The sequence below is a fragment of the Chrysemys picta genome, chromosome 5 (assembly GCF_011386835.1).
Source record: "Chrysemys picta bellii isolate R12L10 chromosome 5, ASM1138683v2, whole genome shotgun sequence".
In the NCBI taxonomy this organism is placed as follows: Eukaryota; Metazoa; Chordata; order Testudines; family Emydidae; genus Chrysemys; species Chrysemys picta.
This window is the reverse complement of record NC_088795.1, coordinates 80,795,827-80,823,694: the sequence shown is the minus strand read 5'-3', so window position 1 is coordinate 80,823,694 and position 27,868 is coordinate 80,795,827. Positions and strand designations below refer to the sequence as shown.

General features: G+C 39.8%; 1 protein-coding gene across 5 annotated transcripts in view; it reads right to left on the bottom strand.

The window, feature by feature from the left end:
* The window catches only part of WWC2 (WW and C2 domain containing 2), a 156,296-nt gene that overhangs the window by 40,999 nt on the left and 87,429 nt on the right, over window positions 1-27,868 (bottom strand). For all 5 annotated transcript variants that reach the window (XM_005281937.5, XM_042842067.2, XM_005281936.5 and 2 more), the window contains 6 exons: window positions 21,292-21,421; window positions 19,697-19,843; window positions 17,507-17,580; window positions 12,538-12,780; window positions 4,444-4,533; window positions 2,991-3,613 (listed from right to left, as the gene is read on the bottom strand). In XM_005281937.5, coding sequence (XP_005281994.2) covers window positions 2,991-3,613; window positions 4,444-4,533; window positions 12,538-12,780; window positions 17,507-17,580; window positions 19,697-19,843; window positions 21,292-21,421 — 1,307 coding nt within the window. The remainder of the gene's footprint in view (window positions 1-2,990; window positions 3,614-4,443; window positions 4,534-12,537; window positions 12,781-17,506; window positions 17,581-19,696; window positions 19,844-21,291; window positions 21,422-27,868) is intronic.

Genomic DNA, 27,868 nt, shown 5'->3' with positions numbered 1-27,868 from the left:
ATAAATAAAATACACTTTCTGGCGAGACATTCTATTGTGCCAGACAAGAGGGTCCGACACAAGGATTTGATCTCTTGGAAGCATATGAATGAAACTGACAATAGCCTGCCTAGGTAGACTTTCGGCAATGTAAACCTTAGGTATGATATGTTGAGGAATCTGTTTATTTTTCTATAATTTATTTTTCTGTATTTTTCCTTTAATTAATGAAACTGGTTTTTAAAAGAGAAAAATGCTTCCCATTCAAAGATAGCATGCTGTTTTCCAGCTCAGAGGAGAATCATGCTGCAGGTGTCCTCACACTGTGGGGCCTGCATGACACACAAGTTTCTAAAGCTAAAGGTACTTCTCTTGTTCTGGTCTAAAAGGCAAGAATGGGAGGATCCTCTCCCAAGGAAAGCATATTGTGAACAACTAAAGCCAAGTAACACAAGACACACAGGGCATGCCCACACTTTGAGCCGGAGCTGTAATTTCCAGCTAGAGTAAATGCACATGCATTAGCTTTGATTGAGCTAGCATGCTAAAAATAGCAGGGTAGCTGTGGTGACCTGGATGGATAGCCCCTTATGCCACCCAAGTAGGTTCTGGGGTGGGACTTCACTCAGGCTGGCTAACCTATCCCATTGCCCGTGTGCACCACCACGGCTACACTGCTATGTACCCAAGCTGGAAATTACACCTCCAGCTCCAAGTGTGGATGTACTCACAGATACTGAGGAATAATTGTTACAGGTGGTTCAAAAAGATAACAGATGATCTTGTGATTAAGGCCTGGGACTCAAGAGAATCTGGGTTGTGTTCCTAGCTCTGCCACACAGTCGTTGTATGAACTCAGGCAAGTCACGCAGGACCCAATTTTTAGAAGTGCTGAGAACTCAGTTCTCTCACTGACCTCAAACAGGACAACAGGGGCTCAGCACTTTTGAGAATTAGGCTCTTTAATCTCTGTTCCTCAATGGCAAAATGGACATAGTATGTGACAAGATAAATCCATTATTCCTCCAACCAGAAGTGCCATAAGAAAAGCCAGAAAATAAATGTGCAGGGACAGCATAACACAATATACGCCTCAACAATTGCAACAAAGCCAGCACTTTAGATTCGGTAGCGATTGGTCACATCTTGGCAACTGGGATTTTAATAATGTTGCAACTGTCACTTAGGAGGCATTAGGTATCTCACTGACAGGGGAACTACAAATATATATTATTACAGAAGACTGTCAACAAAAGAAAGTCTCTCTTACATTGCACGCAGCAAATCTATACGGATGTTTCTTCTTTGCATAGCCTGAATGAGGAAAATATCCTTCCAACATTCAATAACTGGATTTTTTTGCACCTAAATTGACGTAATCCTCCATTTGTTGGCATTCTTAATGGTATCTCCTCTGCACTTTTTTGCTGATTCGAGAATGGAGACAGCAACATTCTTCTGTGCCTCTACAAAGTTGCCACCATTCCTTGGGCTTAACAAACTACAAGTATCAGAGAAAGACTCACTTTGCCATTACTGTCGGATAGATTCTCCCCACCCCTTTCCCCTTAGTGGGATTATTGCAAAGAAGAAGGAGAGATAGCTATGGCAGAGCATGAGAGATTTGGCCACTGCTCTATTGCTGCTCAGGATTCCTGTCTTTTGACCTGCTAGTTATTGAGAACTGAGGTCTTCATACTGAAGTCACTTACAGTTCCACAGGATGCTCATGCAACCTTCCTTTGCCCTTTAGGTCGTGCCCAGATTCCTTGTTATTTCTCACAACTGCATGAGAATGACTTTTTTAAAAAAAATGTTGGAAACTAAATAGTAGAGGTTCATGAATCACATAGACTTCCAACTTCGCATCACACAGACTTTCAACTTTGACAAAGTCAGCCCACTGGAGCCATTTTGACAAGGATTATTGTTCCACCAGATTTGGCTATCACCACCAGTGCACCCCAGAGTTCTACAGTTTGATGAGGTCGGAGTGACCATGCTAACCAGATTTCAGAATCTGTTTTTTGAAAAATGAGATGTGTACGAGCTCTTCTCCTAAGTCACAGAGTACATAGTAACAAAAAGCAATAAAGAAACCAAGGCTGGACAGCAATTTAACATCTTGGCCAGAAGATGGCAGGGCAATACTTTACACAAAGCTAACTCCCCGTCCCCCCCCCCCGTCCCCCCCCCCCCCCCGCCTGCCACCAAATCTGAAGATCTCTCTCCACTGTAAAACTTAAACTAGCAGAGTTCTTCATATAGAACTGAAAAGAAGCATATTAGTACAGGATTCCCTAAACAGCCAATACAGTGGTTACTGAATCCCAACTATTAATTAGCTCAGTAGTGCAACTGCATGCTAATTGCCTCTGTTTTCTGCTCTTTTCATCCTTCTTGGGCAAATTTTCAAAGAAAACACATCTTTCTGGGCCTAAAAACGACAAGACATCACTGCTGTCTTGCAAAGAAGATTATAGATCTTGGTGCTTGTAAAAAATCCTCATAGAGTGCATGAGTACAACTAGTATCGGGATAGCTTCAGCCTAGACATTTTTAGAGTATATTCGCACAGCTCAGTTATTTAACCAACAAAAAAAGAATATTTGAATGTTTTCAGTTTAAATTAAGTGAATGGGAGTTGCACCGCAGACTTCAATGGGAGAAGAGTTTGACCAATGCTCAGATACTATTTTGGAAAACCAACAACAAATTATATTCTAAGGTAATAAAGAAGACAGTTGATTACCTACTAAAGACCTCATCCTGTAAAGTTCATTGGATTGATTTCAGTGTAAGTTGCAGACTCCACATTTTGTAGGACAGAACCCTAAATTAAAACATTTACATGTTGTTCCTAGTATCTACAATTGCCCACAAGTGCAGGTGTAGCCTGCCCAAATCGGTTATTGATCATATTAGAGGCAGCCCTATATTTAAAAGTCAGGACCTTAGTTAATAATTTTTATCCATTACATAGAGATTTGAGATTACAATTATTTCTTTACCTGCATTTCCTTCACGTAAAGATGACAAAGGCTGCCTAACACTTTCATTGAGATCTTTATCATCTGTAAGAGCTTGTGATGTTGCTCTGGCTTCAGAGTCCAATGACATTTGGTTCTCACAGAGACTAATGCCTGCAAAATCACCAGGCAATTCACAGTCTTCAAAGTCTGTGATGAGGTGGTGCAGGGGGGAACCTTGGGCAGACACTGAAAATGCACCTTCCAAAACCAAAGGAGACCCTGGCGGGGACAAGGAAGAAAGGGAGGATCTTGAAGACAGTGATGTCACAGATTTGGGTGGCTCAGTCAATTTTGGAGCGTGGCCTGCTGCCAAAGATCCAGAAGAGTCACTGTAACCCAGTCTCCCATGGGAATTGACCACCTCATTTTCATGAATGGTAGTGATCGGCCCAGAAGGAATGTAACCACTCTTTTCTTGCAATATGAAGTCAAGTTTATACTGATAGTCCAAGTCTGTTATTTGATCGCCTTGGTTATAATAGAGATCCGTGGAGCTGAGGGAGTTTAGTGACCCCCTGCTGGATGTGTTCAGAGACCCCCGACTGGATGCCAGGGATCCTAGGCTGCTCCCTGAAGACACAGATAACGTACTGGCGGAGAGACTGCAAAGAAAGGACAAACAACCATTTATGTTATTAATCTACTATAGACCTGATCACCAGCACACAATAGTAAAAATTGAGGTCTGAAGGAGTGCACTCATAGACCACAAAGGAGATGCTATCCCTATAACAGTGACATGAGGTATTTAAATTATAATCCTGTCAGGGCAGTGAACGGGTCTTTAAATCCTCTGTACAGTAGGTAGCCCTCTGTCATGACTATAAAATTAACAATAATGTAATATCATAAAGTCAGACTTTAAAATGGGAAAAATGTCACTGGGGTTATCTTTCATTGCAACAAATATTTTATTTCTGTAAAAAATAAGTTAACTGAAAAGAAAAAATAAAATCAGAACAAACTGTTTACACTAATGTTTACAAATATGTGCATGCATTGAGGCTCTGTCAGTAATAAAAGCTGACGTTCGTGTAGTCAAGCTTATAGATACAGTCATATTAAAAAAACCCCAAGGATTTTCATTAGGAACAAGAGTTTTTTGGAGACATCTCATGTACTAAAATAGTTGCTAACCATTTTTTTAATCTAAGCAAGAAGATGCTTCGCTCTCTTCTTAATTATAAAACATGCGCAAAAATCCATTCTTGTACACTTACTAAAGTTATATAGATACAGTAGATTTGCACAGAGAATGCTAGAAGCAACTGCACCTATCTATCTTGCCACAATTATCAAAATGAACTTGTTTCAGTCTCCAGCTAGCAGAAAATCTAAGAATGAAGTACAGACATATTCAGTGCTGCTGCACCATAGCTGAAAACAGGTCTTTATTTTTTTCTTGTTAAAACAATGTAAAATGAAGCCTTACCTTTTAAGCTGCGAATGCAAATAAGTAGTTAACTTTGTAGTTTCTTCAAGTTTCTGAACCAACTCTTTTCTTCTCTCTTCCAATTTCAACCTGGAAAAAGAACTATATTCAAGTATATAAAGACGTTATAAAATATACAAGGCACAAAGTAAATATGCAAGAATATTTTGTAGATAAGAAACAAAGCTAATGCCTCCAACTCCTCCTTAAAACCCATTTTCTTACCTTACACCTTGCTTGTCATTGCTCATCAGTTCAGACTCTGATTGGTCTCGCCCTAGCTTCCAACTACATTGTACAGCCTAAGATTCTAAGCAATTTAGAATAGGGACTGTGAAATGTAAGGCATCACACAAACCTGAGTCATCACGCAAGTAATAAATAGGATCTGTATACACACGATACCGAGAGAAATGTCATGCATGCAAAGAGAAAGAAAAGAACGGGGATAGCAGTTTGGAAAACATCCATAACTTAAAAAGAGTAAAAGCTGTATCTATTGCATTTTAGGAAGCTGTATATTGGCTGCTTATCTAATATAGTTCCACCAAAAAAAACCCCAGGAAACTAAATAGGAAAGCAAGTAATAGTGTAAATTCTGAAAATTTAAGAACTCTGGGGAACAGTGTGGAAAAAAACTGAAAAACTGAAGCAAAATCACTAGGGTTTGTCTACGTGGAGACTTAGCAAGCAGCAGGCCAGGGAGTAAATCTAACAGCACACCAGCTTTGTGCAGCAACTCGCTGCATGGACACTGCTACTGTGTACAGTAAGTTCCATAGTGTACGTTGACATACTGCTGTTTGAAACAGGAATCAAGACGAGTCCCTTTGTACATCGGATGCTTCATATATGGATATAGAAAAATATTTGATACCCAAAACAGGATCCAAGTTAACAAGTAGGTTTAGAATTCAGAGATGTTGGATAGTATCTAGGAATCCAGGACACACAGTACTGCTCCCAAACATTCAAGTCTTTGCTCGATAGAGTCATAGACGTTAGAGATGAGATCCCCCCATCATCATCCAGCTCATCTTCATCCCAACGTAGGATTGTTCCCTACTGTACATTTGTCCAGTCTAGCTCTAATGAGCCAAGTGGTGAAATGTGTCTGTTTCTTTTGACTGACAATTCAAAAGTCTGACAGATCTGTCAGAAAAGCTCTTCCTACACTTAGACTCTTGTTCAGAATTTTATCTTAACATACCATTTATTGATACCTTCATAGATTCATAGATTCTAGGACTGGAAGGGACCTCGAGAGGTCATAGAGTCCAGTCCCCTGCCCTCATGGCAGGACCAAATACTGTCTAGAGCATCCCTGATAGACATTTATCTAACCTACTCTTAAATATCTCCAGAGATGGAGATTGCACAACCTCCCTAGGCAATTTATTCCAGTGTTTAACCACCCTGACAGTTAGGAACTTTTTCCTAATGTCCAACCTAAACCTCCCTTGCTGCAGTTTAAGCCCATTGCTTCTTGTTCTATCCTTAGAGGCTGTGAACAAGTTTTCTCCCTCCTCCTTATGACACCCTTTTAGATACCTGAAAACTGCTATCATGTCCCCTCTCGGTCTTCTCTTTTCCAAACTAAACAAACCCAATTCTTTCAGCCTTCCTTCATAGGTCATGTTCTCAAGACCTTTAATCATTCTTGTTGCTCTTCTCTGGACCCTCTCCAATTTCTCCACATCTTTCTTGAAATGCGGTGCCCAGAACTGGACACAATACTCCAGTTGAGGCCAAACCAGCACAGAGTAGAGCGGAAGAATGACTTCTTGTGTCTTGCTCATAACACATCTGTTAATACAGCCCAGAATCACGTTTGCTTTTTTTGCAACAGCATCACACTGTTGACTCATATTTAGCTTGTGGTCCACTATAACCCCTAGATCCCTTTCTGCTGAACTCCTTCCTAGACAGTCTCTTCCCATTCTGTATGTGTGAAACTGATTTTTCCTTCCTAAGTGGAGCACTTTGCATTTGTCTTTGTTAAACTTCATCCTGTTTACCTCAGACCATTTCTCCAATTTGTCCAGATCACTTTGAATTATGACCCTGTCCTCCAAAGCAGTTGCAATCCCTCCCAGTTTGGTATCATCTGCAAACTTAATAAGCATACTTTCTATGCCAATATCTAAGTCGTTAATGAAGATATTGAACAGAGCCGGTCCCAAAACAGATCCCTGCGGAACCCCACTTGTTATGCCTGTCCAGCAGGATTGGGAACCATTAATAACAACTCTTTGAGTACGGTTATTCAGCCAGTTATGCACCCACCTTATAGTAGCCCCATCTAAATTGTATTTACCTAGTTTATCGATAAGAATATCACGCGAGACCGTATCAAATGCCTTACTAAAGTCTAGGTATAGCACATCCACAGCTTCTCCCTTATCCACAAGACTCGTTATCCTTTCAAAGAAAGCTATCAGATTGGTTTGACACGATTTGTTCTTTAAAAATCCATGCTGGCTATTCCCCATCACCTTACCACCTTCCAAGTGTTTGCAGATGATTTCCTTAATTACTTGCTCCATTATCTTCCCTGGCACAGAAGTTAAAGTAACTGGTCTGTAGTTTCCTGGGTTGTTTTTATTTCCTTTTTTATAGATGGGCACTATATTTGCCCTTTTCCAGTCTTCTGGAATCTCTCCCGTCTCCCATGATTTTCCAAAGATAATAGTTAGAGGCTCAGATACCTCCTCTATAGCTCCTTGAGTATTCTAGGATGCATTTCATCAGGCCCTGTTGACTTGCAGGCATCTAACTTTTCTAAGTGATTTTTAACTTGTTCTTTTTTTTATTTTATCTGCTAAACCTACCCCCTTCCCATTAGCATTCACTATGTTAGGCGTTCCTTCAGACTTCTCGGTGAAGACCGAAACAAAGAAGTCATTAAGCATCTCTGCCATTTCCAAGTTTCCTGTTACTGTTTCTCCCTCTTCACTGAGCAGTGGGCCTACCCTGTCTTTGGTCTTCCTCTTGCTTCTAATGTATTGATAAAATTCATACATAATGCTAGATACATTGTTATCTCTTGCTGGAGTAACTAATGCCCTTCCCACAGTTGTGGATTATTATGTTCCCCGTTAGCCATTGCTCAGTCAAGTTACACACAACATTTCGCTGAATCACAAGTATTAGCCATTTGTTAGGTTAGTTTTAAGAAGTTTTAGGCTTATTTCTAAATTTTCCCTTTAGACTCCTCACTCAGTACCAGCAGGAACAAATCAAGGTTCAAATGCAAATGCAAAGTACACCTTCAAAGATACTATTTCTGCATGAAAAACAGATTATTACACTCAGAGAGTCCCAGGACTAAGCAAAGCATTTAAAGAGAAGCCTAACTTTAAGCAGATGCTGAGTAGGGATGGCCCCATTCAGTGTCTTGATATTGCTGCTGATAGTCTCCCAGGGCTCCCAAGCTAAACCCTTTCACTTTTTCTGCTGCATGTTATAATCTATGATTTCAGACTCTTTCCCCCCATTTCTGCCATTTTGTAATGTTTCAGTTCTTTCTGCAGTTATTTAACTATAGTTTCTCCTGTTTTTCTCTCCCCTGGCAATGTTAATCTTTTACTAATATTTTTGTGGCTTTTCACCTTCCCTTGTAGAAGAAGCAACTAGGTAAGGAAGGAGGTGCAAAAATTTGTAACTTCCGAGTTACCAGTAACAATGAAGACTACAGAAAATGTGATAAGAAGCCTTTTGCTCTTACTGGTGTCCCTTACTCATATACCTATATTTCTGTTAGCAAGGCTGTACAATCAGCTGAAAATGAAATTTCCTCTAAATCAATCTACTGGTACTTCTAAGATTTCTCTAGCTATTATATTTAATGCAGTTCAGTCATTGGAAATAACATTTGATTATTCCGATTCAATGTTAGTGTTAAGTGAAATTACATCTAATTTAGAATGCGATGTCAATTCTGTCACTAAATCTCAAAGATTTCAGTGATAGGATGGCTGAGTCACAAATACAAGTTGACAGCATAAAATCACTATCAGGAGTACCAGATTGCAATAGAATATAAACTAAAAAACCTGAGGCTTTGGGAAATTTTTTGAAGTCATGCAATATTTATATTTTAGGTATTATTGATATCAAATGGAAATCAACTAACTGATAATGCTTCATATTCATTTACTGAATTTAATCCTCCTAGTCACTATTTCTAAACGTTTTGATTTCCTATTAAGTCATCTTTAAATATTCCTTGCTACTGGTACCATATGCTCAGCCATTGTTTCAGGAATGATGGTAAACAAATCTTGAGTCAAGTCTGGAAATCTAAAGGGAATATTCTTTTAAGTGATAAAGGAAGTCAATAAAAGTTTAATCCATGACCTCAGTGGAGCTAGGATTTCACCCCAAGCCTGATGCAAATAAAGTAAGTCTAGTCAAAATAAAGGTATTTCTTGTTTTAAGACCAGCATTTCTGCATGCTGTATTTCCTGCTGAATGTATAATAGTTTAAAGACAAGAAGGGTTTGGTTTTGGACTATGATTATATCAAGGATTTTCTGTAGCCCCAGTTACATAAAATGATGGCCAATTTGCACGAGTAGTAAAGGGGAAAGCATTAGCATCCTACCTGAATGATTTGCACTATTTTAAAAATATTTCTTTAGTGACTATTAATAGATCATGTATTGTTAAAGTTCATATGCCAAAGTGTTAGGTAATTATACATGTGTTTTTGAGACAGTCTGATAGGTTGTACTTTAAAAAACACAACTTATTTTCAGAAATTAAGTTAATTACACAATCTGTAATTTCTACAGATATATACATAAAATAAAGATATTTAGATGAGACTTAAAATAGCATTAAGAAAAATATTTTAGGCCTGATCTTCAGCTGCTATAAATTGATATAGTTCTAGCGAAGTTTACATCAGATGAGGACCTGACCCTTTGTTAAAAGAAGAACAAAAATATTTTGTGTGTTTTAAAGGAATGCAACTGAATTATCAGCAGAACTTCTAGAAAACTACAGAGAATTTGTCTTAGTCCTTTTCCACAACAAAGTCTAAATGTGAAAAAAAATATTTAACACATCAGCCATTTTTCTAGACTTAGGGACAGTTCCTTCACATGAGAAAGTTTTCTAACTGAGTAGGCAATACCTCAAAATGTAGCAGCTTCACTTCTTCTGCCCCCCACCCCACCTTCTCCCAACATGATCTGGACATTGTTGTAGATGCAAACACAAGACCATACCACCATTTTGGAAGCAATAATGGAAGGAAAAGGACACAGAAAAACTTCGAATTCACTAGATAACTCCCTCAAAGACCAGACAGTCTACAATTAATCAGGGGACCTTTCCTAGGGCCAAAAAGATAAAGGAACTCACTACCATAAATGGAAATCAAGGAGAAACAGCAGGTGGCCCTTTCGATCGTTCCATAACTAGGAAAAACTGAATGTTATTTCTGTGTGATAATAATGGAGGCTCCTCAGAATAGCCAGGATAGGCTTTGCCTATGCTTTTTTTAATCTGATATATGATCTTTACCCACTTCTGTAAATGGTCTGAGTACAGCTACTCATGTCAGTTTTACCTACTCTCTCCCAGAGATCCCTAGGCTACACTGTGAAACTTGGTTTTACACAGCACATCTTTTGGTTCAGACCTCTTTTTCTTACTATTCTTGTCAAACTTTGATAGGATCTGCTGCTTTCTAAAATGTTGCTTCATTACAGCAATCACAGCCGACGTACTCATTTGAACCAGACAGAAGCCTACCGTATTCACTGAAGATTATAAAAGAAGACTGCAATGCAGCCACACTGCCTTTTGTTGAAGAAAAGATGGTTTTTGTGAACTGGCTGCTCCCACGATCACTGCAGGGGTGATTCTTTTGTCCTCTGGGAAGTAACATTTGGAGGTTTGAACATTAATTAAAAGAGTTTAAAAATTCAGGAAAAGATTCACTTTTGAATCTTTTTACAAAATTTAGAGTACCTCCGAGTCAGCACGAGATGCAACAAATCAAGTTTAGTGTGAAAAGAGCCTATTTACTTTGGAGGTATGGGATTTAGTTATTAAGTTATAAAGGTTACAGGTTGAGACTCATTAGCAAGCATGCATGAGCCACCCTAATCGTCAAGTACCACCTGCTGGTCAGAAGGCAGAATACCAGAACTACTGACCGCCTCGGAAGAGACACAGCATTCTGCCATCCTAGTTAGAGGATAGTTTGTGGAGGGACAGAGGGAAAGGCCAGTCCGGAATGGGTCACCAGCCAGCCACACAGTAAACTGGAGTCCTGGAAAATATTGTTATCACATATTTCTTCAAAGGTCTTATCCTGCTCAGAGTCCCATTAAAGTGAGTGGCAATGGGAGCTAGATTGATTTGAGCCCTAAATCATTGAGTAGAGAAGAGACTCCCCATTGCTGTATGGGGAAGAAAATGTAACTTACTCTTTTATTATACTCATGTAAATTAAGAATGTGTCTTATTCATGTGCACACACCTATAAGCACATATCCTTAGTGATAAACATGCAAATTCAGACACAGACTAAGAAATCAACTGCTAAATCATAGCATAAGAACCAGGATCCAGTTGTTACTTGTTAGCCTACTTATCAAACCTTTCATTTACACTCTTTAATTGTGTTTTTATGTGATTTTATGATTTTGTTTTTCCTGTTTTTACTTGATCAATGGATGTTAAAGGGCAACACAACTCTGGTAACTTAATCAGATATTACTTAACACAGCTGGTTAATTTCTTCCTTGGAAATTTAGTTTCATTCAAACACTCCTCTACATCTATAATGCTCTATCCACTTCTAATTCACACATGAGTCAGGAATTATTCTTGAGACTATATATATTACTAAACACACCAACATGCTGGCTCTCTGAGTAATCCCGCTCTGCTATACTTCCTTCCAAATTGCCTTATTTTTCCTGCCAGCCCCTTCTCACAAGTCTCCCTACATCCTATCCTCAAACCTGTCCAATTCCTTCGCAAACCTAGACTTCCAGAGTGCAGCACATATAGTCTTTGCCTGCTCCCTCTATTGAAGGGTGAACTGTACAAAGAAGACAAAGGTTTAAACATTTTAAAACATCAAATCGAATCTTCCTATCCAAAAAGTCAAGAGGAAATTTTTTCAGTAGTTTCATAAGGGCTGAGATCACACCTCACCCGCTTCTGTGGATAACTGAAACAAACCACAATTTAAAGCATTTAAAAGGGCGTGGATCAAACCTTGCTTAATCCACCCTTTGCTAATATACAATTTACATAATTTGCACATAGCAATGGGGAGTCTCTTCTCTACTCAATGATTTAGGGCTCAAATCAATCTAGCTCCCATTGCCACTCACTTTAATGGGACTCTGAGCAGGATCAGACCTTTGACAGAGTGCTATAGTGAAAGTCTGAACATTGACTTCTTTATTTCTACCAGACATACTACAGTATATTTACTAATGCACGAGAAATAATCCCCACGATAAAATTTACATCCACCATTGTTTAACGTAAGTCGTATTTTGTGACAAAGTTTCCATTGATTTTTTTCAGGCTCTTTCACCAGCTGGCAAAACTCAGTATGTTGCAATGGGTATTTTATTTACTAGTGCAAATTAGTGAAGTTCTGCTGCAACTGTCCTCTTCTTCTGAGCTAAAAGCAGTGAAATTTTTGCATTTTTTGTGTAATAAAACCCACAGTGAGAGATTTCAGATGTTGCAACAATCAAATAGCCAGAGTTCAAATAGCTTACAGCTATTATCCGAAAGCAGCGAATGATGTATTGCCTTCCTGATGGTATGTTGACATTCCTCAATTATCCAACATCTGTCATAGGCATTTCATGCTGGTAACAAATGCAGAGCAGCCGATATTGCAGAGCCCATACAGGGTGTGTGTTTTCTCTCATGATACAACAGGATCCTCTGTCTTACTGCCCAGTGGATTAATAATAAATGTAATTACGATCTACACAGAACAGTTACTGAAGGAAAATGGTCCATCAAGGCACAGCACAGACCTGCAATGAGTACAAAGGTTAAACTGCAGATAACAGTACTTAACATTAGCAAAAGATGAAAACGTACCTCTCAGCAAGTGCTTGACTAGGAGTGCTTTTCACAGACAGCAGCTCTTCTTCCAGCCTCTTTCTTTCTGCTTCCAGGTGCTCTAGCTCATCTTGAGTGCGTTTGCGTGGTGTGACAAATTGGAGTTCTTTTAAAAGCTCTTCCTTTTCATTGATCAGCATCAGTTTTTCCTTCTCAATATCCAGTGCCCCAGGCCAGGTCTCACTATCTAATTTAGATAGTTCAATCTTTAAGTTTGCCATGCTAAAACAAAAGATACATGCGTTTGGGTCTGGCATACTTAACAGTTCCAAAGAATTGGGAGTGCAAAATGGAGACAATATTTAGAACTACTGTACCAACAAGGGTGGGCGACATGTACATACCAGGGTATAGATTTTGCACAAAAAGTTATGTTTACAATTAATGTTGCTTCACGAAAATGTAGGAATTGTCACACTGCATCAGACCAGTGGGCTATCTAGTCCAGTAGCCTATATCTGTACCAGATGCATCAGAGGTACAAGGAACCCCAGTCCTTGCCAATATGGGGAAGTTTCTTCCAAAACCCAGGCAGCTAATGACTGGCTTATGCCCCAAAACATGGTCCCTTATACATATTTTTTTTTATTCATATATGGGGGCATACAAAAATGTGAAGATTTATATATTTAAAACAGGGGTCGGCAACCTTTCAGAAGTGGTGTGCCGAGTCTTCATTTATTCACTCTAATTTAAGGTTTCGCGTGCCAGTAATACATTTTAACATTTTTAGAAGGTCTCTTTCTATAAGTCTATAATATATAACTAAACTATTATTGTATGTAAAGTAAATAAGGTTTTTAAAATGTTTAAGAAGCTTCATTTAAAATTAAATTAAAATGCAGAGCCCTCTGGAATGGTGGCCAGGACCTGGGCACTGTGAGTGCCACTGAAAATCAGCTTGTGTGCTGCCTTCGGCACGCGTGCCATAGCTTGCCTACCCGATTTAAAATGTGAACCTTTTTCTCCTATAGTCCAAACGCTGACTTAAAAATACAGTTTACAGCTTGAATGTTTTGAAAACATCAGTCTGCTGACCCTGTAGAAGCACTGGGTAGATCATGGAACCAAGAGAGGTACCCACTTACCCTAAAGTGCTAGAAGCTGGTAGCATTGCAGTAATAGCATATTTGGACAACTTTGTGACATAATGAGCATGATATCTGGGCACAAATTCTAGTGGCAAATAGATGAATGAGTCTCAAAGGATGAAGGAAGTTTTATCACCCTGCTGAAAGGTAAGGTACCATCAACACTTGCAAGCAAAAGAAAAGGGAGATTACATATTTAAAAGTCTGGGTGAATTGTCAAACGTGCTAGACTGCAAGTCTTCTGCTTATCGTCAGAACAGATACAGTATGTCTAAGGACGGTAGAAGCTTCCCAACATTATCCTGCTAACATGACTCAACCCTGACTAGGAAGGACTACTTCTAGTAGTTCCCTCTCCATAACCATTCAGTCCTCAACCTCTCTGCTGAAACTAACAGGGGCACACATTTGTATTGTGGCTTTTCATGACATAGATACAGAAGCCCACTGGGAGCTACAAAGACCATCAAACTTACATCACATGGGCCATATAACTACTGAATGGCAACTTTCAGTAACTACTAACATGAGCTGGATTTCAACAGGCCACCTAGTTCAAAAGCTGTTTATCCCACCCAATAACATTTCCCGGAGCCATTCAGCACCTCTCCTCTTCTAGACTGGGAGAAGGTCAGAGCAAGGGAAGGGTGAGAAAGAAGCACATTGCAGGATAATCCAGGGTAAGAAGCAGAGCGTGTCTTGTCACTGTTAAATAGATATGGGTCAGATCCTCAGCTGGTGTATCAGTGCAACTACACTGACTTCAATGCCAATTTTACACCAGCTGAGGATCTGGCCCATATAATATTTCACAAACAAGAGTAAATTTGTTATTCGTACTCTCTCTGCGGTCAGGAAAGACCCAACATCAGCTGTTCTTTAGCTTCAACTAGAAAAGCCATAAACAACGGCCTCAACATACTGGAAAATTAATAATCAAAATGTTAAATAAGCATGATATTATAAGCGTCACTGATCACAAAAAAACAAGTTTCTCAATAACCTTTAATTCAGAAATCAGAAGGACAAACTTGGTTGAATCACAAACTGAGATCTTTGAGACTTCCTCCCCACTCCAACAGCTTAAAACAACCACAACAAGTCAGTAGCATGATATTTTATAAAACAACAATGAAACCAAAGCTGAACACAGTACTTTAAGCTGCAGTATGAAGTCAGTAACCAAACAACTAGGGAGACTGAAAAAATAAACTGTTTAATTTATATGTAAACATATTTTGGAGCCACTCAATATATCAATTATTTATATCTAACATTCCGTTAGGGAAGCGAGACTTGTAGGGAAATCAACTGGTTGGTTTCACATTGAGAATGGGATGTAGAGACTTATCTCCAGGTCACTGGTTCAAATCTAGCTAACCTTGGTAGTGTCTGATAGTAGATACTGTTGACAGCTGTTCAGTGGCTTATGGGATGAGTTGGTGGTCTCAGAGCTTTCTCTGATGTAGCCAGCTATCCACTATCATAATTGGCACCCTTGTTAGCAGTCTGATCAGAAGGGAAAAGGATTAAATGGACATGAAAACTGAATTACCCTCTCACCCTCTGAGGCAGTCCCCACTTAACGGAGTCAAGGCACATTAGCAAGATATCATTGCTCATGCAGTACCTGCCCTCTGTGAATAAAGACTTCCAAGTCAGGCACAGTTTATGAGCACCAAAATTCACTTGAAGTATTGTATACTTGTTTAAAAGTGTTTATCTGCTGTAGTTGAGGCCAGTAAAGCTGACTTTTTGTAGCAACATCTGAGTTTGCCCTACAGGATTTGCTATTTTTAAAGAAAGAAAGAAAGAAAGAAAGAACTGTAAGTAGTCTTTTGAAAAAGAAAATATTTTCTGATACTTTCCAAATTGGGAAACCCATTTGAAAGTGTTTTTTCCCTTGCTTGGCTCTTTTAATACAAGACAAGTGAATCTCACACATTTGACACTTCAGAAAGAAGGGTCATACTTATTACTTTTATAATAATGATTATGGCTACCGTAATTGGCATGGGAGATGCTGTGATATGATTACGCATTGAGGTTGAGGACAAACTGGTTACCTTTGTTCATTATTTCAAGATACAGTAATTTTATCAAAAGCATTCTCTCGTCACTTATAAAACCAGGATGTCCCTTCCCTTAAAAGGAGCCTTTAAATGTGTTCTGTCTTTCAGGAAGTCTCATTTGCTTCCTTTTAGAACTGAAAAGGACGCAAATTACTGGGTTATTTCCAGACATGTCTCCATTAAACTACAGCCCAAATTCTAAACAGAGATCTGTTCAATTAAAATGATATTACTAAAATGTTCTAGTTATAAAGAAGAAATACTTGGAAGTTCAAAGTTAAGGTTTCATAAAAACCTTAAGTCTGACCCAAATCCCATATGTAAAGAGGGGAGAGCTAGATCTGATGGTGCAGTATTATGATTCCTATCAACGTATACTTTATAGGGTGGGTTTGGTAGACCGATGCAGTCAGTGTTTTTGGGCTACGTGGATAGAGAGAAGACATGAGATGCTGTGTTTCTTGACACCAACACATCGTGTTGTGTCACGAGGACGGCCTATATTTAAATTAACGGTCCCTATGGAAAGGTGCTGTGCATTAGTATCTACAGTTCTGGATGGTAGTTGATGTTATTTACATTATGAACTAGAGCCAAAAAAACATACAACTTTTGATACTGAGGTAAGCTCCATAGCGCAGTCTCTTTACAGCTTTGCAGACAGTACTGATTTACTGGCAAAACCAAGTTTTATGGTTTATATTGGACATGTGGTTGAGGTACAGTTTCCCAGTAAGATGACTAGCTGTTAGGTGCTTATATGGGTCACAATAAAGGTTGTTTGTGTAATCTCCTGCCTTTTACTCTTTAAAAAAAGTTACGTTTTAATTTCTAGGCCTTCAAATGTCTCCTCTTCCATCCCTGACTGCCAATGTTATAATGTTCTCATTTAATTGATATCTACTTACAACTTTAATAGTATCTTAGATCTCATTTTTGTCTGGGAATTTCCTTAGTTCTTTAAAAATTGAAACTTCAATGTGAAAACCCTCTCTAGGCTTCTGTTTTCCTCTCATTATAGAGACAAAGCCTCTTCATTGGTGAGGTCATAGGCTTGGTTTCTGATAAAAGCTTGACTTCGACATACCTATTTTGTGAAGAAGTACCAGAAATAGTATCAACATAGCACAATTTGAACACTAGTTACAAGTGACCTATGCACATATTATGGCTAAATAGGCATAGTAAATCTCTTCCCAGTGCTACATAATATTTTCTGGTGGTCAAAGAGAATCATGTGCAATTGACAGCTTAGGACCACTCTGCCCTGCAAAACCTGGTTACACCGGTGTTGTGGCAGCCTTTAATCAAAATTTCATTACTTTTCTGAGCAGTCACTGCAGCATTTTCTTTGAAGGACATCCCATTGATCAGTTGTGGAGATTTTGATTTCCTTTCTCCCGGGGCAAAGCATTCAAAAGGATACAATTGGTTAATTTATCCAAGTTCCCAGGGGAAATGAGATAATTAAGCCAATCAAAGACTACACTGGAACTCGCACTCTGAGAAGAGACAACTCTGTAAAACCAAAAAGCCACTTGTGCCATAGTAAACTGAATTTGTGCTTTATAATAAGAACAAACCAGGACTCAAGTCTCTGACAGAAATAAGAAAAAGGAAAACAGCCTTGAAAAGAATAGATTGGCTGCAATTTGTCCAAAAATACCCTCCACTAGATGTCATGGCAAGCACAAGATTAGTTGTACTGCTACAGAATGCATTATATGCTGAAACATGTTCCAATTCACAATCTACTTAATTTAACAAAGCAACTAACCCTATTACCTTCTTTTTGCCTCTTCATATTGAAGACTTAGTCTGACTTTTTCAGCTAAATTTGATCTACTTTTCACTCCAATCTGTTGAGAAAAAAGATCACCTTTATTATCATACAAGACACATCCATAAGACAAAGCAAATGCATGTACTACAGAAATTACTTACTTAAAATGGAAATATGCCCAGTAGTAGCAATATAGTTTGCCAACTGTTTTTCAGTACAAGGTCGAATTAATACACTACTCAAATTCATAATGTATAGTGATTTTTTCTTATGTTTGTTTTTGTTTTCAACTGTGAAATTGACATTAGGGCTACATTCAGATCTGGTGTAAGCAGCTGTGATTCCATTTAAATCCTACTTTGAACCACATTGATTTCATCAAAAGTTCTGACTTCAATAGAATTCAAAGTAGAATTTCAACGAAATAGCATTTGCTAAAGACACACCTAAGTTACGCCCTTAGGCCATGTCTATACTTACCAGGAATCCACCCTGCTGCGATCGATGCAGTGGGGTCGATTTAGTGGGTCTAGTGACCCACTAGAGTTCTCCGGTTGATTCCGGTACTCCACCGGAACGAGAAGAGTAAGATAAGTCAATGGGAGAGCGTCTTCCATCGACGCAGCACAGTGTAGACACCGCAGTAAGTCGACCTAAGCTACATCAACTGCAGTTACATTATTCACGTAGCTCGAGTAGCGGAATTTAGGTCGATTTACCGCGGTAGTGTAGACAATGCCTATGTCTGGAAAACCTAATACAATCTTTTCTTTATACATTGTCTGGGTATACCACAAGGACAGGAGACTTGTTATGGGTTTTAATCAGGCCGCAATTTTATTATATAGATGTCTGGGACTACCCGGCAGATAAAAAGTGTACAGTGCAGGCAAATCCATGTTTATTTAAATCAATTCTCCGGGGCTTTCACCAACCCCCTTTGTTTCCATCCAGGTCCCCCAACTGACCCATGGCTTGGACCTTACCATCCACCAGCCTCGTGAGGGGGTTTTAGAGGGCTATGAGAACGGAGGGGGTTGGCTCCCTGCTGTGCCAGGTCACTGGAGTCCCCAAACCCCCTTCCCCATTCTGTTTCTTTATCCAGGACCTCCTTTTATGTCCTTTACCAGGCCATTTATCTGGTCACTGGCTGTCCTCCCTATGGAGTACCTGCACTGAACATCCACCCAATATTACAAAATAAGTTGCGACATATGGCCTACCATCCTTTCTATTGACCAGAAAAGGTCCATCCTCACACCTGCTGTGAGGAAGGCGAAAAAACCACACTCCACCGAAGCCAATTCTGGTGGTGCGGGGAAAATTCCTTCCCAGCCCCCTTTAAAAGGGGCAACTAGCGTAATGCCCACAGCAGGCCCTAACCCAGCCTGCCATTCGCCTCCACTAGGGGGTGGGTGTTGGCTTCCTTGCTGCTTGGACATAGAGACTTGCTCCACCCAGGTTCCGTACCTTTATGCACATTCCTGGGGAGGAGAAGCGGGGGGGTGAGTCACCGCCGCAAAGCACCTTTTGCAGCAGTTTCTGACCTTCCTCCCACCCCAAAGCAGAGCTGCCTCCTTTTGGTAAGCCCAGACAACTTGTGCCCCACCTTTAGTTGTGGTGCAGTCATTTAGCTCACTAACATCAAGGAAAATGCCGATGTTTGATAAACATTTCTGAATGCAAATCCATGATAGGTGTCTGGGTTACTGACATACAGAAGATTTTAATGACAATCACTGAAAGGCTAATTCCACCAACTGGTTTTGAGCTGCTCAAAAATTAAATTATTAGGTACATTTTGAAATCCTGTTTTTGAAAGAGATCAGCTTTAAACTTAACTTCTACGTTACTTTGTTTTCACAATATGTTTTAAGATCAAACAGCTCATACAAATAAATAAGAAATACTACCCAGTTATAGAACTGTTCATCTATATTATGTAGGAATTGTTTGATAAAATTAGATTACTATATAAAGGCTTCATGGCAAATTATTTTTTATTTAATTTTAAATAAAAATTCAGATTAAATTTTTAAGGGGAAACTAAAAACTTACCTGGCACCGGGGTAGGTAATTTTCCCTTACACCTACTTACACACACAGCAATAAGAGTAAAGATTCCAATCCCATTAACAGCAGTATTCTGCCATCACTCTCCCTTTACCCTTGTCAAAATGAAAAGGACTTACATCGCCAGAAATGTCTGTCTGAGACCCTGCATCCAGAGTCTGTCTAGAAAGAGACAACTGAGAGTTTACAGAGCTGGACCTCAAATCTGGTTCAGATCTCCCAACGGTCTGGTCAACGTGAAATCGCCCTCTCAACTTTGCAAGGCTCTGAAATCAGATAATGCTTTACTATTTTATCTTTGCATTTCAGGAACATTTCACCACTGCTACATTTCAATGTATAGTTTAAGCACTATAGTGTGAAGCTTATTTACTCATTCAGCCCCAGATTAGACCTGGGGAGGTGTACAGTTGAGTGTCTCTCTTCCTTTTAAATGTCCACTCAGTCTGCGTTCAGATGAATGCCAGGACTGCAAGAGCCTAGTACCACCAGCCACCGCAAATGTACCCAAAAGAAGAATCAGGGCCTTGACCTAGTGTCCTCTTTGTACCAGCCAGCACAGCTGGCCAGCTGCAGAGGGGAATGCATGGGAGACCTCTTAAGAAAGCTGTTTCTAAAAGGCACAACAGAGCTCTTCAGGAGCAGAAGGACCACAATGTAATCTGAAAAGGATCCTACACATCAATTTTATCTACCACACAGTCTCTCTGAGACATTTAATCAAAAATCCCAAAAGAATAAACATTCAGTTTTCATTTAGCACTAAGTTATCCAGCCATCCAAATAGCTCTATTGGCACAATACACAGTAAAGTTCAGTGATCAGCTGGACAGGATGAAATAAAGGAAAAAGAGCTCTGTTAACTTTCAATCATTTGTATTCCATATGCAGATGGAAAGTCAACCTTTCCATGTCCTAATATTTTATAAAGAATTGCTGATCCAAGCAAATAGTGTAACCATTTCAAAATAAAAAGGCAGAAAATACTAATTTAATCTTGGACCTTGCATTCACAACAGGATTATTTTTAAAATATAAAATCAAATGAATATATGACACATAAATGCACAAGATAAAAAGATAATAAATAAAATGCCTAAGACAAGTAGACTTCTCAGACAAAGTGAAGGATACATTATTGGCCCTTTATGTAATGACAAGAAAGACGCTTTTGTTGTTGTTGTTAAGTGGGTCAACTAACTGACTATTTAGCTAGTTATGCCAAAACCTGTTTTCAGGAATGGGTACAGTGGCGGTTAGACTCAGGGTGAAATCCTTGCTCCACTGAAATCAATAGCAAGACTTCCATTGACTTTAATGTGGCCAGGATTTCACGCAGGGTTCTTAAGTACAGGAGGGAAAATATTTAACATGCATTCTCAATCACTCTCGGCGCTATGGTTTGTATTGTTGATGTTTGGCTCTTTTAAAGCTATGACCACAGGAACTTCTGGTCAAAGCTGGGATATTTACGTTCCCGTCCTGACTCTGGCAGCAACTTGCTATGAGACCCTGGGCAAATCATGTAATCTTTAAATGCCTTGGTTTCTTCATCTGTAAATTAGTATATTTCGTGCTGCAAAATTCTTGAGTTCCTCTGATTACAGACATTGTACAAGTGAAGAGTAGTTTACAACATTAAATCAGGTTAGGATTTAAAAAAAAATAAAAATTTGACATCAACCCCTCAAGATAACAATCGATCAATAAATACCTGTATTAAATCTTGTTTTTCTCTTTCTCCTGAGCTTATGGCCTTTCTGATAGACTTCAGCTCGCTCAGAATGGCTTTGGCTTCACTCAGTTCATACCCACTCTGACCGCCAGACATTTTTTGATCAATTCTGTAAAAAGACAGATTGGGAATGCTTGACATAGAAAAGAAAACGAAGATCCTTGCTGGTCCATTTCAGGAACAGTTCATTTTTAGAGAATTGGGGATTAGAGAGACAGCTTCCTTTTTAAAATAACTACTTACCTTAACAGACAAAGTTTTCATTAAAATGTTTATCATTTGAGCCTTGGTTTATGCACTGAAAAAAAATCTAGCCATCCCACATCCAGTTCCAAGCTCGAGAGTTTCTATAGTTATGTGTACGTACATTAGATAAATTTGGGAAAAAATGCCCAGCGGCACCACCACCAATTCAGCAATATCACTGGAATCCTCAGTGCAGACAAGACTCCAGCAGCAAGGATAATGACTCACCAGCAAAGATCAGAAGCTGTTGAAGCCTTCTCTAAAAGTAGGACTCTTGCAAATACTAACATGAATACAGCTGAACTGGTGGAAGCACTGGTGGAATTTTTTTTCCCCCCTAAATTCTGCTAATGTTGACACAGCCTTTGGGTGCAACATAAATAAAATACTAACTCCTGAATATTTAATTGTGTGGAGGGAGGAGAAGGAATGTATGGATTCTTGCTGCTGTTAATGATCACGGTAAAGTCTGAATATTTTTTCTTACTTTACACTCCCCCGCATATCCAGATCCATGCTGTGGCACTTTGACAGGTAAGCAGAAAACAACACCACCAAGCTTGACTCAGCGTCCCTCGATCCATCCTATTCTTAGGCATTCAATGGTTAAGAACAGCAGTTCTGTTCACACAGACAGACAATCTCCAGGCTCTCTTTTACCCACAGAATCTCTGGAGAATTAATATCATATGCCAGACAGTAGGTAATTTACAGAGCAAACAATTCTTGGAATATCAATGATTAAAAAAAGGGTTTTTTTTTTTAAGCTATTTACTCTGTAGAACATAAAGACAAAAGGTATTTCATTTTGTCTTGCCATGTTTACTTCAACAAGTGTCATTTATAAACATATTTCTCCTATCCGGTACTATTTTACTGAATATTTCATAGCATTGTGCAAACTATTACAGTTGTGCCTCGCAGAATTTAAACAAAAACAGGCATCTTCACAAAGGTTATCATCTAGTAGAGAATGCATTTTTATGCAATTGAATTTCTGCTTCTATCATCGTCCATCATCTTCATTTGAAGATGTTAATCTTGTGAGTGAGGAATGCATAAACACGTCCAGGATCAGAAGTCATCTTGAGCATCCAGTGCATGCACAGTAACTTACAAGAATACTTATATTAGAGAACTATATTTTTCCCTCTGACTTTGGACATTAAGATCCAGTTTTCAAAAGTAGGTGCTAGAATTGCAGCCATAATTTTTCATGTCAAGATTTTGTGCAAGGAACTGCATTTGTACAAGTTAAAAATTACTTAGACAAGTTAGATGTCTTCAAGTTGTCAGGGCCTAATGAAATGCATTCTAGAATACTCAAGGAGCTGACTGAGGAGATATCTGAGCCATTAGCGATTATCTTTGAAAAGTCATGGAAGACAGGAGACATTCCAGAAGACTGGAAAAGGGAAAATATAGTGCCAACCTATAAAAAGGGAAATAAGGACAACCCAGAGAATTACAGACCAGTCAGCTTAACTTCTGTACCCGAAAAGATAATGGAGCAAATAATAACGTGATCAATTTGCAAACACCTAGAAGATAAGGTGATAAGTAACAATCAGCATGGATTTGTCAAGAACAAATCCTGTCAAAGCAACCTGATAGCTTTCTTTGACAGAGTAACAAGCCTTGTGGATGGGGGGAAGCAGTAGACGTGGCACATCTTGACTTTAGTAAAGCTTTTGATACTGTCTTGCATTACCTTCTCATACACAAACTAGGCAAAAGCAACCTAGAAGGAGCTACTATAAAGTGGGTGCATAACTGGTTGGAAAACCATTCTCAGAGAGTAGTTATCAGTGGTTCACAGTCATGCTGGAAGGGCATAATGAGCAGGGTCCTACAGGGATCAGTTCTTGATCGGGTTCTGTTAAATATTTTCATCAATAATTTAGCTAATGGCATAGAGAGTACCCTTATAAAGTTTGTGGACGATACCAATCTGGGAGGGTTTGCAAGTGCTTTGGCGGATAGCATTATAATTCAAAATTATCTGGACAAATGCAAACAACTCCTCTTAGGAAGGAACAATCAGTTGCACACATACAAAATGGGAAATGACTGCACAGGAACGAGTACTGTGGAAAGGGATCTGGGGGTCATAGTGGACCACAAGCTAAATATGAGTCAACAGTGTAACACTATTGCAAAAAAAGCAAACATCCTTCTGGGATATATTAGCAGGAGTGTTGTAAGCAACACATGAGAAGTAATTCTTCCGCTTTACTCCGTGCTGATTAGGCCTCAACTGGAGTACTGTGTCCAGTTCTGGGCACCACATTGCAGGAAAGATTGTGGACAAATTGGAGAAAGTCCAGAGAAGAGCAACAAAAATGATTTAAAGGTCTAGAAAACATGACCTATAAGGGAAGATTGAAAAAATTGCATTTGTTTAGTCTGGAAAAGAGAAGACAGAGGGGACATAACAGTTTTCAAGTACATAAAATGTTGTTACAAGGAGGAGGGGAAAAAATTGTTCTTCTTAACCTCCGAGGATGGGACAAGAAGCAATGGGCTTATGTTGCAGCAAGGGAGATTTCGGCTGGACATTAGGAAAAACTTCCTAACTGTGAGGGTGGTTAAGCACTGGAATAAATTGCCTATGGAGGATGTGGAATCTTCATAATTGGGGATTTTTAAGAGAAGGTTAGACAAACACCTGTTAGGGATGGTCTAGATAATACTTAGTCCTGCCATGAGAGAAGGGACTGGATTAGATGACCTCTTGAGGTCCCTTCCAGTCCTATGATTCTAAGCAAATCGGCTATTTGTGTGCAGAAATGCAGTCTGCGCACATAAATTTAAGTTTTTGTCCCCCATGTGCAAAAGTTTGGTAATGAAAAAAACCCAAAACCAGTGCCAACCATTATAAATGCTGGAATAAGGTAGACCATGTTTTCTAAAAGGATTTCCAAAGCCAAATATTCAGTTTTACCTGCAAAAAGGTAAGTGCTGCTCAAATTGTTTAATTGACCACTGTATGCATAACTCATTCTGCACAGAAACTTGGATGTATCTTTTTGAAAAATTCTGTTCCGTAGCTGTAAACAAATGATGAATGCCCACAGCAAATCAAAGATGACATTTACCTTTTGACTCATTTTTATTGCACAGCAGAAAAATGGTTTTTTTTTGTCCAGAGCACTTTCACCATAAAACAAAGGCAGTTATCACATCTGGAAATTACAATGGATGCGCATTAGAGAAGTGGAAATATATGTTTGTTTTGGCCCAATCTAGTTATTAGCCCACATGATCCAAATACAGTGCCACAGCACTGAGACCATACCCCTTTACATAAATTATGGAAGAATAGGGGCTTTAAAAATAAAGATAAGAGGTTGTAAAACATTTCCACTCAGCACTAGTTTTATACAGACAAAATATCCTGGGTTTCAATTTACATCAGAAACTCTTATGAGCAGGGGCACATTTACTGCCAGTTGTCACTTGATTTTTCATAAATTACCTCATTTCTAAGGTCAAATAGCTATAGGACATGCCTGTGGTCTAGAGCCATGAATGAGCGGTCAGGTAATAAGCTGCATGCTGCTTAACAGAATGATGTGCCACATTCAAACTGCAACTTCTTTATTCTGTATGTAATTAAGATGGACATGAAGGGTCTCTGACACATAAAATATTCTGTCTTCCTGTTTTAAATTAATGGGATTAGTGCTGTTCAGAAGTGACTGCCTGAATTTCTACAACAAATGTCCATTGTTTTCCTGTGGTATGCTGTTGACAGTTTCTCAAACATGCTTTGGATTCCTATCAAAATTACTTGCAAGCAAGCTGCTTTAAAACAATACTTCATTGTTGCATTAATATAGTAAAGCCAGCGTGCTTGGCTAACCTTTAATCCAGGGACAGTGGCATGAGTTTTTATTACTTTAAGCTTCAGAACTGTTTTTTTTTTTTTTAAAGTGTGCCTCCAGGGAAGTTTAATTTATAGTTAAATAAATCCAGGCAATTATCTTTTTTTCCCCTTTCCCTCCTTTCATCGTATTATAGATTTAAATAATGCATATCTCATTTTTATCCACAATTAAAGAGTTCAAGGGGCTGATATTATGAGCTGCTGCATGCCTTCCACTCCCATTTTTGACTTTGGTCTCTATATGCCAACACAAAGGAAAATAATTTAGTTTCTCTTTAAAGCTACATCCCCATCCCTAGTTCTTATCGCACTATGACTGAAGGTGTTGCAGCAACAGTTGTGTTCACTTTTTTTTTTGCTATCGGTTTCCTGAACCAGGAATTTCTTCCATCTCAGAGAATCAGGTTGTGTAAAAGTGTTCTATTAAACTACACAGGAAATAGTTTATAGTATGTTTTAGTTAGTACAAGTTGAGACACCTTTGGAGAAAGGCTATCCTTGTGGCTTAGGCACTGCACAGGGGAGCAGAGAGATCTGGGTTCAAGTCTCAGCTCTGCCAGTTTGTGTGTGAACTTGAACAAGTCACTCTCTGTGTGCCTCAGTTCACTATCCATAAAAGAGGGATAATAATTGTCTTCTCCAGTGCCTTTGTAAGTTCTTCATGACAAAGATTATCTATTATTATGTGACCATACTGTACTCAGAGCCATAGCATCCTGGTTCAGTCGGGACCATTAAGTGTTACCATAATACAAATAATGGTATTAATAAAATGCTGTTCAGACTAGTCAGGAAAAACATGTTTGTTAGCAAGGTGACAACTACAGTATGTACCGGGTCACAACATGCTGTCAGTTTCTTTAGCAATAGGTCTGAGCAATGCTTAGTCACTTGGGGCCTGACCTGCAGGAGTGAAGCACAGCCGCCGGTGTTCAGAGCCTCTGAAAACCAGGCTGTTAGAGCCCAACTACAGAGGCTGAGCACCCTCAGCTCCCATGGAATTAAATCAACTCCTTGCAGTAGGAGACCTTTAGAGCCCATCAGGCAGCTCAGAAGTTGCACTATTTTATTTACTGATGCAATCTATGGCTAAGGCCATGCTAACCTACACATTAACATGTTTTCCAATTACTGCTATACATTTCCATGACTAATACATACATGGATTGTTTTCCTGTGTATGGTACTAGCCTAACCATGCCACAGTCTTCTCCTAGGTAGTTTATAGAGCTGTTTTAGAGCATGGTTATATAACTCCCTTCTCTTCATTTTTTTCTTATTGTCTGGTGTTCCGCCAAAAATCTTAGCAGCTGTAATTACAGCTGCTGTTTCTGCCTGCTCTGAGTTGATACCGAAACATTCCCAGACAAGGTGGCAGTATAGAGCCTTGAGTGACTGCAAACAAGTAGCTGTAATTTAGCACACTAGAGGGAGTGCAGGAAGTTAATCTGCTCAGTAGCTGTGTTGAAGCTGGCATGAAAGGCTTTGTTCATAGGAGCAGACTTTCTTGCATGTACATACACCTTTAGCTAGAAGCTGGAAACTCCTAACCAAGCAGTAGTGATTTCCAACAGGGGTAAAATTGGCACACATTTTGACCACCAGTCAGATCCAGACAAGTACTGCAGGGAGAAGATAGAGCTGCTAGGGCAGGGACGGGCAAACTTTTTGGCCCGAGGGCCACATCTGGGAATAGAAATTGAATGGTGGGCCATGAATACTCAAAAAATTGGGGTTGGGGTGCGGGAGGGGGTGAGGGCTCTAGTTGGGGTGTGTGGGATCCGGGGTGGAGCCACCGATGACAAGTTCAGAGTGTGGGAGGGGGCTCCGGGCTGGAGTGAGGAATAGGAGGAGGGTGAGGGATCAGGCTGGGGGTGCAGGCTCTGGGGTGGGGCTGAGGAGTTTGGGGTGTAGGAGGGTGCTCTGGGCTGGGACCGAGGGGTTTGGAGAGCGGGAGGGGGATCAGGACTGTGGCAGAGGTTTGGGGCGTGCGGGGGTGCAGGCTGGGGATGAGAGGTTTGGGGTGCAGGAAGGTGCTCCAGGCGGAAATCAAGGGGTTTGGAGGGTGGGACAGGGATCAGGGCTGGGGCAGGGGGCGGGCTAAGGGGTGCAGGCTCTGGGTGGCGCTTACCTCAAGCAGCTCCCAGAAGCAGCGGTATGTCCCTTCTCCGCCTCCTACATGGAGGTGCGGCCAGGCGGCTCTGCGCACTGTCCCATCTACAGGCACCGCCCCGCAGCTCCCATTGGCCGCGGTTCTCGGGGGCAACGTGCAAAGCAGAGCCCCATGACTGCCCTTATGCGTAGAAGCCGGAAGTGGGCCGAGCTGTGTGGAGCGGCCCCTGACCCTACTCCCCTGCTGGAGCAGGGTAAGCCCTAGACCCTGCTCCCCAGCGGGAGCTCGAGGGCAGGATTAAAATGGCT